This window comes from Mesoplodon bidens, assembly GCF_964165515.1.
Source record: "Mesoplodon bidens genome assembly, chromosome: X".
Taxonomy (NCBI): Eukaryota; Metazoa; Chordata; class Mammalia; order Artiodactyla; family Ziphiidae; genus Mesoplodon; species Mesoplodon bidens.
In genome coordinates, this window is record NC_138163.1 from 94,292,943 (window position 1) to 94,305,391 (window position 12,449).

Consider the following 12,449-nt stretch of genomic DNA (forward strand, 5'->3'; position numbering starts at 1 on the left):
TTACCAGCTTTCAGAATGACTTGGTTGCCCTTGTAACCTTTAAAGTTAGTGACCAGTGAGGTTTCTAATTTATATTTATTATAAACTTAAGTGTTGAAATGTCTTTTGGTATGTTTCAGTCTATTTGGAGTCATTTTTCTTTTTGATATTCAAATTGTCCCATTCTTGGCCAGCGGGAGCCACTTCAAGTTGATTTTTGCTGTTGTTCTTATTAGATTTTTATTATGGAAAATTTCATATGCAGAAGTAAAATAGTACAGTGCTGTCTCATGTGGCCATCACCAGTTTCAGCAGTTATCAACTCATGGCCAAAGTTGTTTCATATGCCCCCCCACACACTCCAGCCTCCCCTTCCCACCCCCAGGTTATTTAAAAAATTCTGGGCACCATGTCATTTCATTTGTAAATATTTCAGAATGTATCTCTATAAGAGAAAATTCTTAAAAATATTTAGAATCATTATCATACAAAAAACCCAATTACTTAACATTGGAGTTATATATTATTATATAATTCCTTAATAATAGTATTATGATTAGTGTTCACATTTCCCTGATTGTTATACACACACACACTCACAGTTTGCTTGCTTGAACTGGGAGTCAAGTAAGATGAAAGAGAGATAGATGATTGATATAGTGATTGCTTGATGATGTCTCCTAAGTCTCATTTAATCCAAAAGTTCCCCCTCTGTCTGTTTTTATTTTTCTCTGCACTATTTACTGTTGTTGAAGAAATTCGCTCATTTCTCCTGAAGGATTTTCTACATTCTGTACTTTGTTGATTGTATCCTGTGGTTTTTGAAATGTTCCCGCAGAGCAAAGCAAAAAAAATAAGTTCTGCTGTCCCCCATAGTTCCTGTAAGTGGGTAGTTAGATGTAGATCAGTGTTGTTCAATAGAGATACAGTATCATCCACATGTGTAACTTTTAAAACATGAAATTAATTTTAATACTATATTTTGTTTAACCGAGTATATCCAAAAGAATGATCATTTCAATGTGTAAACAGTATAAAAATTATTGATGAGAAATTTAACCATCTCTTTGTACTAAGTCTTCAAAATTCATTATCTATTTTAAGCTTCCAGCACATCTCAATTTGGATGCTAAATTTTACTCAGAAATACTTGATCTGTATTTAGATATCCTAAAATTTACAATTGAAAAAGGAGAACCACATACCCGAGTTGTTCCAAATATACTTAGAAGTTTTGTAGTAACTGAATTGAGTATCAGTTTTTAAATTTAAATTAGCTAGCATTCAATAAAATTAAAACTTTAGTTCCTCAGTCACACTAGCTGCGTTTTTCATGCTCAGTAGTGACATGTGGGTTGTGGCCACTGTATTGGACAGCTCAGATCTAGAGGTTTGATTAGATTGAAGTTTTGGGGTTTATTTTGGTCAAGACTACTTCATATGACGTCATTACTTCCATCAGGCGGTTTATAATGTCTGGTCACTGGCTCTTTTTGTGTGGCTTGCAGCCATGATGATTATTGCCTAGATCCATTACATAATTTGTCAGGGGTTGCAAAATGGTCATCTTATTCTATCATTTCTTTATTAGCTGGAATACTGTAAAGAGATTTCCTCTCGTCAATTATTTGGTTACCCTGAGGTAGTTTGTATAGGAAAGGCAGGATATATGTGCTTGATTCTTTCCCTTTATTTACCAGTTTATAAAATAATGAGGTGGTTCTTTGGCATTCTCAAGATTTGTCCACTGAGTTGCTTTCATGTTATTATGAACTTAAGGATTTAAACACATTTGACGTGTTGCACTCTGCTGTGGTTATTATCCTTCTCATTGCATCAAGGTGTTGTATCTTTGGCCAGTGGGAACTCGTTCAAGTTGGCTTCTGAATAATTTTGACACAACCCTTGTAGTCTTTTTTTTTTTTTTTTTTGGCTGTGCCACGTGGCATGTGAGATCTTAGTTCCCCGACCAGGGATTGAACCCGCACCCCCGTATTGGAAGGCAGATTCTTAACCACTGGACCACCAGGGAAGTCCCCTCCTGTAGTCTTTGATATCTTCCTTGCTTTCTGGTATGTCCAGGCTCATCCTTTACGTTTCCCACCGCAGATCTGGAATTAGCCATTTCTCTGAGAAGCTCTGACTTCTTTTAGTAGGGAATGCTATTATTTAGCAACTACCATCTGGACACTGGAATGTTCATGACTGCTGGGTTGCTCAGTGCTTCTAGAACTTTTCAGTAGACTGGGCTACAAAATGCATTTTTTATTAGAGGGAAAAATGTATCATGAGTTCATATTGATACTTCCAACTGAAATTGTAATTCTCACAGTTTAACGTTGATTTTATGTTTGAGTTTCCAATTATTCTTGCTAAAAATCTGGCTTCTAGCAAGTATTCAATAGTATATTTACTTTAGCCTATCATGTATATAGAAAATCATAATAAGATATTATTAGTAACAATTCGATTATTGAATGCTATTTAAGATTTTCTTGATGCTAATGGCTCATTAAGCTAATGGCTCATGGGGCATGGATAGTCGTGTTCCTATGTTTTAAAGTGATTTGAAAGAATCTTCTGAGTGTTTAACCAGGCAGATTTCTTTTGTTTAGTTTTCAATTTTTAAAGGATTTTGCTTTTTAGTATTCTCCTTTATTTTTTCCAAGTTTAATTTTGAAACTTTTCAAACCTACAAGAAAAACTGAAAGAATAGTACAGTTGAACACCCATATGCCTTTCACCTTAGATTGACCAATGAACATTTGCCCAGTTTGCTTTCTCTCTAATCTCTCTTGACTCTCTCCCTCCCTCTGCACTGCACACTTTTTTTGTTTTTGCTGAACCTTTTGAAGGAAGTTGTAGACTTCAACTCTAAATTCTTTAGCATGCTGGAACGAGGGATTCTCCTCCATAACCGCAGTTCAATTTTTTTTTTACATCTTTATTGGAGTATAATTGCTTTACAATGGTGTGTTAGTTTCTGCTTTATAACAAAGTGAATCAATTATACATACACATATGTTCCCATATCTCTTCCCTCTTGTGTCTCCCTCCCTCCCACCCTCCCTATCCCACCCCTCCAGGCTGTCACAGAGCACCAAACTGATCTCCCTGTGCTATGCGGCTGCTTCCCACTAGCTATCTACCTTACGTTTGGTAGTGTATATATGTCCATGCCTCTCTCTTGCTTTGTCACAGCTTACCCTTCCCCCTCCCCATATCCTCAAGTCCATTCTCAAGTAGGTCTGTGTCTTTATTCCTGTCTCACCCCTAGGTTCTTCATGACTTTTTTTTCCCTTACATTCCATATACATGTGTTAGCATACGGTATTTGTCTTTCTCTTTCTGACTTACTTCACTCTGTATGACAGACTCTAGGTCTATCCACCTCATTACAAATAGCTCAATTTCGTTTCTTTTTATGGCTGAGTAATATTCCATTGTATATATGTGCCACATCTTCTTTATCCTGTCCTCTGTTGATGGACACTTAGGTTGCTTCCATGTCCTGGCTATTGTAAATAGACCTGCAGTGAAGATTTTGGTACATGACTCTTTTTGAATTATGGTTTTCTCAGGGTATATGCCCAGTAGTGGGATTGCTGGGTCATATGGTAGTTCTATTTGTAGTTTTTTAAGGAACCTCCATACTGTTCTCTATAGTGGCTGTACCAATTCACATTCCCACCAGCAGTGCAAGAGTGTTCCCTTTTCTCTACACCATCTCCAGCATTTATTGTTTCTAGATTTTTTTTTTTTTTTTTTTTCTGTATGCGGGCCTCTCACCGTTGTGGCCTCTCCCGTCGCGGAGCACAGGCTCCGGACGCGCAGGCTCAGCGGCCATGGCTCACGGGGCCAGCCGCTCCACGGCATGTGGGATCCTCCCGGACCGGGGCACAAACCCGCATCCCCTGCATCGGCAGGCAGACTCTCAACCACTGCGCCACCAAGGAAGCCCTGTTTCTAGATTTTTTGATGATGGCCATTCTGACTGGTGTGAGATGATATCTCATTGTAGTTTTGATTTGCATTTCTCTAATGATTAATGATGTTGAGCATTCTTTCATGTGTTTGTTGGCAGTCTGTATATCTTCTTTGGAGAAATGTCTATTTAGGTCTTCTGCCCGTTTTTGGATTGGGTTGTTTGTTTTTTTGTTATTGAGCTGCATGAGCTGCTTGTAAATTTTGGAGATTAATCCTTTGTCAGTTGCTTCATTTGCAAATATTTTCTCACCACTCTTCTTCAACATAGTTTTGGAAGTTTTAGCCACAGCAATCAGAGAAGAAAAGGAATCCAAATCGGAAAAGAAGAAGTAAAGCTGTCACTGTTTGCAGATGACATGATACTATACATAGAGAATCCTAAAGATGCTACCAGAAAACTACTAGAGCTAGTCAATGAATGTGGTAAAGTAGCAGGATACACAATTAATGCGCGGAAATCTCTGGCATTCCTATACACTAATGATGAAAAATCTGAAAGTGAAATCAAGAAAACACTCCCATTTACCATTGCAACAAAAAGAATAAAATATCTAGGAATAAACCTACCTAAGGAGACAAAAGACCTGTATGCAGAAAATTATAAGACACTGATGAAAGAAATTAAAGATGATACAAATAGATGGAGAGATGTACCATGTTCTTGGATTGGAAGAATCAACATTGTGAAAATGACTCTACTACCTAAAGCAATCTACAGATTCAGTGCAATCCCTGTCAAACTACCACTGGCATTTTTCACAGAACTAGAACAAAAAAATTTCATAATTTGTATGGAAACACAAAAGACCCCGAATAGCCAAAGCAATCTTAAGAACAAAAAACAGAGCTGGAGGAATCAGGCTCCCTGACTTCAGACTATACTACAAAGCTACAGTAATCAAGACAGTATGGTACTGGCACAAAAACAGAAAGATAGATCAATGGAACAGGATAGAAAGCCCAGAGATAAACCTATGCACATATGGTCACCTTATCTTTGATAAAGGAGGCAGGGATGTACAGTGGAGAAAGGACAGCCTCTTCAATAAGTGGTGCTGGGAAAACTGGACAGGGACATGTAAAAGTATGAGATTAGATCACTCCCTAACACCATACACAAATATAAGCTCAAAATGGATTAAAGACCTCAATGTAAGGCCAGAAACTATCAAACTCTTAGAGGAAAACATAGGCAGAACACTCCATGACATAAATCACAGCAAGATCCTTTTTAGCCCACCTCCTAGAGAAATGGAAATAAAAACAAAAATAAACAAATGGGACCTAATGAAACTTCAAAGTTTTGCACAGCAAAGGAAACCAATAAACAAGACCAAAAGACACAGTTTGGGCTTCCCTGGTGGTGCAGTGGTTGAGAGTCCGCCTGCCGATGCAGGGGACACGGGTTCGTGTCCCGGTCTGGGAGGATCCCACATGCCGCGGAGCGGCTGGGCCCGTGAGCCATGGCCGCCGAGCCTGCGTGTCCGGAGCCTGTGCTCCGCGACGGGAGAGGCCACAACTGTGAGATGCCCACGTACCGCAAAAAAAAAAAAAAAAAAAAAGTTCAGTTTTATATCTAAGAAAATTAATAATTTTATGTCAATATTCCACCCATATTCAAATTTCCCTAGTTGTTACAAAGTGTCTTTTGTAGTAGTTTGTTTTTTTTAAGCTGTGATCCAATCAAATTCATGCATTGCTTTTGGTTGTTCTCTTTAGTTTCTTTTATTTAGTTAGTTTCTTTTAATGTGGAGCAGTCCCCTCACTTTTTTTCATAACATTGATGTTTTGAACAGTCTACATGTTGTCTCGAAGAACAGGATATGTTATGGGTACATTATGGATATGTTAGTTTCCTTTCATTACTCTGTTTAATTTGTTCCACCTAACCTTGTATTTCCTATGAATTGGAAGTTTGAACTATTTTAGAGGCTTGATAGACTTGGGTTAAGTAATTTTTTGGCAAAAATATTTCACTGTGTACTCCCCCTCCCCGCTGTCTGTGCAGCATGGCTTGCCGAATCTTAGTTCCCCTAGCAGAGATTGAACTCGGGCCATGGTAGTGAAAGCACCAAGTCCTAATCACTGGACCGCCAGGGAACTCCCCACTGTGTACTTTATATTGCACCACGCCAGGAGGCACATAGTGTTAGGGTGTCCCACTATTCATGATTCTAGGTTTGATCCTCAGTTAAGGTATCAATTGCCAGATCTCAGTGCTAAGCATACACTTTTACCTTTGTAAGTAATAAGGAATCTTTAGGGTGATTCTTTGGCATCTTGTCAGTATCTTGTTCCCCAACAGTTTTTTTACCCAGTGGCTTTCACATTTTGATTCAATTTAATTTTGTTTTATAATTATGTAAATTCTTCATTTGGTCCTGAAACCAGAAGTATAATACAAGGTATGTGAAGAGAAGTTTAGCTTTCTTTCCTGTCCAACTTCACCCCGCTTCCTGTATGTGTGACCATTTTAGTTTTTGGATTATCTTTTTGTTGTTGTTGTATTTTTAAAATACAAATATATTTGTATGTAAATTATTCACATTTCCTCTCTTAGGTAAAAGATAGCATTCTATTGTGTACCTTTCATATTTGACTTATACTGTATCCACGAATCACTCCATACATATATATAGAGAGAGATGTTCAGAAAGGCTTTTCTAAAATATATATATATATATTCATGTCCTTCCTGTGCTTGAAGTCATTCAGTGGTACCTCACCTCCCTTGGGAAAAAGTCCAAATTTCTTAAAAGGCCCATTATCATTGGGCTTCTTCATGTGCCTCCAGCTTTGTCTCTTTGCCTAGCGCACAGGCATACGTGTGCTTACACACACACACACACACACACACACACACACACACAGTTGCTACTATTGCCATGTTGAATTGCCCTTTGCTTATTTGTTTGGCCTTTTTTTTTTCCTGCTGTGCTGTGTGGCTTGTGGGGTCTTAGTTCCCTGATCAAGGATTGAACCTGGGCCCTGGCAGTGAAAGCGCTGAGTCGTAACCACTGGACCGCCAGGGAATTCCCCTGTTTGGCTTTTGAAGTTCATTAAAGTTGATTACTTTTTTGAATTGCTTTGATTTCCTTGAATGAACCATGAATAAACCCTGGTTTTGCATGTGATACTCCTGTCTGCATAGAAGACTGTTCCTTCTCTCTGTCCTCACCATTCATCCTACAGGCCTGAGCTTAAAAATATTCCTGGAAGCCTTCCCTAGCCCCATTGTCTGAGTTAGGTGCCCTTCTTGTGTGCTGACCCATCACCATCTGTTTATCATTGTTTGGGTATTCACCATACGATGCTCTGATTGTTTGCTTATATGCATTCCTCTGTTAGTCCATGAGCTCTGTGAACACAGGAGCCATGACTCACAGGATATGAGTGGCCAGTGCCTGGCATTGGAAGGCATTCAGTAAATATTTATTGACTGAAAGTGGCAGAAAGGCACAAGCCCAGACATGCATCACAATATCCATAAGACCTAAAACCAAGTTCAAATGGGATTTGCTCAGGTGTGGTGATCTGAGCAGAAAACGTGAGTTGCCTTATTCGTTGTAGAGCTGTAAGTGGAGTCCAGACCAGCCTATGTGGGAGCCTCTAGGTCACCCTGGGATGGCGCTGGCTCATGGCCTGGGCTGAGAGCCAGAGAGGGGCACCACCAGCTGCTCCTCCTGAGAGATGGAGAGGTTGACAGGGCCTGGGGGAAGGGCTAGAGATGAGAAAAGCGACGTCAGCCTGTAATTTCTAGGGACGGTGGGAATGATTACTGTTGGTAGGACCTGATGAGAGGAGCAGGGTTAGGGAAAAAGAACCTGCCTTCTGCGTGGGAGTAGGTCCCCAGGCCCCCGCCCGGATCAGGTATCTCTGTAGGGGCCTGGCCCTTCTTGATGTTGCTGGACCTGGGATTTGCAGGATGCCCAGGCCGAGGAGGAGATCAAGCAGGAGATGAACACACTGCAGCAGAAGCTGAATGAGCAGCAGAGTGTGCTCCAGCGTATTGCTGCCCCCAACATGAAGGCCATGGAAAAGCTGGAAAGTGTCCGAGACAAGTTCCAGGAAACCTCAGACGGTAAGGGTTTCCTCTTCTTCTTGGTTCTAAGATGAGGGCAGGAGGCTAGAGGTATGGCAAGGGCCTGTTATACATCACAACGGCTCCTGTTTTTACGTGCTTTCTTACTCGAAACTCCCAAGAGCCCTAAACAGTAGGGATTATCACACCTGTTTTATAGAGTAGAAAACTGCTGAGGTTTAGAGAGAATGAGTGACCTGCCTGAGGTCACACAGCTGGTTGCTGGTAGAGCCCAGGGAAGAATCCGTGTTATGTGGCTGTAAGCCCATGTTTCTTCCTTTGCACTATGTGGCTGGCCCACTGGATACAGGTGATCGTGGAACTGTCTTCCTGGGCCCCTCCGCAGGCACTCCTCTTCCTGTGGGATGTCCCTGCTCTGTGGATTGTCAGTTGTAGGTCATTTTTGCCAGGGCATGGTCCTCAGCCGTGGCAGAGCCTGGGTACTGAGGGGTCACCTGTCTTTCCCTTGTGGCAGAGTTTGAGGCAGCCCGAAAGCGAGCCAAGAAGGCCAAGCAGGCATTTGAACAGATCAAGAAGGAGCGCTTTGACCGCTTCAATGCCTGTTTTGAATCAGTGGCCACCAACATTGATGAGATCTACAAGGCCCTGTCCCGTAACAGCAGTGCCCAGGTAGGCTGGAGCCCCTTACCCAACTAGCCCCTACCCATCCTCATTTGCCCTTCCCTCTAGGCTTCCTGTCCTCATCCCCATCTAGACCCAGACCCTTGACCCATCTCCTTTCCCCCTAGGCATTCCTGGGCCCTGAGAACCCCGAGGAGCCCTACTTGGATGGCATCAACTACAACTGTGTGGCTCCTGGCAAACGCTTCCGGCCCATGGACAACTTGTCAGGGGGGGAAAAAACAGTGGCAGCTCTGGCCCTCCTCTTTGCCATCCACAGGTATGGCTGTGCCCGCCCGCCCCCCCCCACCCCCCCCCAGGGCAGTTGGTGGAGACTGTACTGAGGCCACTGGAGGCTCTGGGGTCCAAGGATATGCAGAGTTATGCCGAGGTGAAGATGATCTGGTGGACTCTGGATTGAATCCCTGTTTCCCTACCTACTACAGCATATCTGGCCTTGGTTTCCTGGACCTGTCTTCCCAATCCAGCCTCATCCACTCAGCATGCCCTCCCCTGCATGTATTCAGTCCCACCTCCAGGCTTTTGCTCACATGTTTGCTGGCTCATAAGCCCTTTTCATGCAAATCTAGCTTGGCCATCACCTTCCACCCCTTCACATCTCATTCTCTTCCTCCTGTTCCTCTAGGAAGCCTGCTTCAACCACTGTGGCATACCCTGACCTCCCCCTCCTGAATGCCAACAGTACTTGAATCTGACTCCCCCCCACAACTTAGTGCTTGATTGTACAGCATCATTCAGTGAGCATTTCTTGAGGGCTGCTCTGTACCAGACCTTGTTGGGGGATTAGGGACACAGCTGAGTCAGACGTGGTTTTTGTCTTCGAGGAGCTCATGGTCTACTGGAAGCCAGATGTGTAAACAGACAGTGAGCTAAATATTGTAACCGGGTGAGCGTGTGAGCTGTGGATGCACAGAGGAGAGCCACCAACCCAATCTGGGAGGGTGTGGGTAGCCAGGAAAGCCTTTCAAGGGCAGCTAACACTTGAGCAGGAAATGCAAAGGATAAGTAGAAGTTAGCCAGGGAGACCAGTAGGCATTCCAAGGCAGAGGGTACAGCATGTGCAGAGGCAGGGAGACATGGTGTGAGTGGGTGGGGTAGACCTCCAGGTAGCTTGGTCAGTATGGCCAGAGCCTAGGACACTTTATCTCCCCAGCCAACCTGGACGCTCCAGAGAGGACCATGTCTTCTGTTCTGTGGGATCCTGGAGCGCAGGGCTGGATGCAAAGGAGGACTCAGTTGGTATATTGGCCTTTAGGGGCTCAGGCAACATTCAGACCTGGGTTTTTTAATCTCTGAAGAAATGGAAGGGGGTGCTGGCCTGTATGATGGGCTCTGGGGCTGTCATGCCCCGCCCCTGCCCCCATCAGTGTCAGCTCACCTACTGGTTCCCTCCCAGCTACAAGCCAGCCCCCTTCTTCGTCCTGGATGAGATCGATGCTGCCCTGGATAACACCAACATTGGCAAGGTGGGTGCAAGGAAAGTGGGGCCTGGGAGGGAGGCCCCCAGGTCGGGGCTGGGTTTCAGGGAACAGCTCCTGAGTGCGCCCTAGCCATTCCTGCAGCCTGTTCTCTGTGCCTGGGAGGCTGGGCCCAGGGTCAGCCGCACTGTGCTAGTCAGTGGCCTCCTTTCAGCCTCTCTTCCCCCAACCCTCCACCCCCTACCCCACCCCACCTGCCTCTGGTTCTGACTGGATAAGACAGGGAGCGTTAGGGCTTCAGCCCTGCTAAGTGCTCCACGGCCCCTCCCACAGGTAGCAAATTACATCAAGGAGCAGTCGACTTGCAACTTCCAGGCCATCGTCATTTCTCTCAAGGAGGAGTTCTACACCAAGGCTGAGAGCCTCATTGGAGTCTACCCCGAGGTAGGGCGGGCCTGGCTCAGGAGCCGGCCCCACTCCCTGCCTGACTCCCCAGGGCAGGAAGGGAAGGCTGCAGTGGAGGGGCACAGGGGTGGGGGAGCATAGGGACTCAGGTCCTGGATGGCCATCTGGGCTTGTTGGAGCCCTGCCCTGGAGGCTTAGCCAGCTCAGCTGGGCAGGGCCATTGCATTTGGGGACAGGTGGAAAGGCGAGGCAGAGGCAGCCAGACAGCAGAGAAAAGGATGAGAGTGCAGAGATAGGCAGGAAAAGAAGGCACATGGGACTGAGTACATCCTCTCATACCCGGAGAACCATTGCCTGCGCTTTGGGCAGGTATGTAGGGAGGAGGGTTTGAGGCCCCACAATCCTGGGGCACTTGACCCCTCTTAATTCTCTCCTTACAATTTTATTTTTCTTTTTCTCCATCCTCCTTCAGCAAGGGGACTGTGTGATCAGCAAAGTCCTGACCTTCGACCTCACCAAGTACCCAGATGCCAACCCCAACCCCAATGAGCAGTAGCAGTAGTTCTGCCCTCCTGCCCTGTCTGGATCCCTAAGTTACGCCTCTCCCAATCTCTGGATATTTGGCTCCCAACCTTCCCCTACCTCCTGTCCCTGTTTGGTAAATCATGGGGTCTAGGCACTGCTATCAAGCATGAAGAGGAACAGAGGTGATGTTAGTTCTGGAGCAAAAATTCCTGAGCTTCAGGGAGCATCCTGGCCTCTGGAACGAGGTGCTGAACTGAACTGAGCTGAACAGGGCCATCTGTCCATCCCCCCCTTCCGCCACCCTGGACCTTACCCCCTCACCCATAATCATGGATTCCTTGGGCCCCCTGCATTTTGCTTGTGTGTGGGTATGTACGTGTGTGTATATGTGTCCACATGTGCGTATGTGGGTGTGTTTGCAAAATAATAAAGATATTGGAGACCCATTTTAGAAGGAGCCTAGGCTGAATTTGATTCCAAGAGAGCTTAGTATGACAGCACCCCGGCGCTGGGCATAGTTATTCCAGACCCTCAGGATTCAGGCAGTTACGTGAAACCACCCTCATTCACTCATTAATGTTTTCATTCATTTCGTGTGTTCATCAAATACATACTGAACACGCTCTTTGTCAGACTCTATGCTAGGAATACAGAACTGAATCAGACATGATCTCTACCCTCCTACTAAGGAGATGCTAGTGGGTTCATGAGTTCCCGTGGTTAGCTGAATCATGTATAGGTGCTTTGAATTTGAGAAGAGGATGATCAGCTCCAGGCTTCCTGGAGGTCACATTTGAGCTGGACCTTGACAAGTTGGTAGGATTTGGTTGGGTGCTAGGAGCAGAGCCTGGGCTCTGGGGACAGTTCTAGTCCCATTTTTTTATCGCTTACTAGTTTGACACTGGGCAAGTCATTTGACCTTTCTGTGCCTGTTTCCTCAACTGTAAAATGGGGCTAACAGTATTTACCTACCTCATAGGATTTAATGGTGTCAAACTCCTCACTGGAGGCCTTATCCCTGCTTGGAGCCCACTAGGTGCCAACCCCTCAGAATACAAGCCTTCTCATGCCTTACCCCTGAGGGCTTCTGATCCCAGTTGTTAGGGACAGAAGGAGCCTCCAAATCTGGGAGATGCTGAATGCCCTGGTTATTGGGAAAGTTCCAGGGCATTGATGGGGTTTACCTGGTAAGTGGAGGACCTAAGGAACCCTATTGCTTCAATCATGTATGATAACTGGGTGCCTAAGCCCCAACCTGGGTTGTGAGGAAGTAGGGGGGAGGTAGCCTGGGCCGCATCCTGGCTGAATGCGTGTAATGTTCCTTCTGGGAACTAACCGCATTAGTTGCAGGCACTGTGCAGAGGCAGTGCAGCCTGCTGCCATGAGGTCGGTCTTTGCTTGTTCATGTGTAC

At 44.7% G+C, this 12,449-nt stretch overlaps 1 protein-coding gene across 3 annotated transcripts in view; it reads left to right on the forward strand.

Moving 5' to 3' along the window:
* LOC308608394 (structural maintenance of chromosomes protein 1A) overlaps nt 1-11,491 on the forward strand; it is a 34,937-nt gene extending 23,446 nt beyond the window's left edge. For all 3 annotated transcript variants that reach the window (XM_081221392.1, XM_081221393.1, XM_081221394.1), the window contains 6 exons: nt 7,891-8,047; nt 8,523-8,677; nt 8,797-8,948; nt 10,086-10,155; nt 10,441-10,551; nt 10,985-11,491. In XM_081221392.1, coding sequence (XP_081077518.1) covers nt 7,891-8,047; nt 8,523-8,677; nt 8,797-8,948; nt 10,086-10,155; nt 10,441-10,551; nt 10,985-11,068 — 729 coding nt within the window. In that variant the 3' untranslated portion in view covers nt 11,069-11,491. The remainder of the gene's footprint in view (nt 1-7,890; nt 8,048-8,522; nt 8,678-8,796; nt 8,949-10,085; nt 10,156-10,440; nt 10,552-10,984) is intronic.
* The last annotated feature ends 958 nt before the right edge of the window (nt 11,492-12,449 follow it).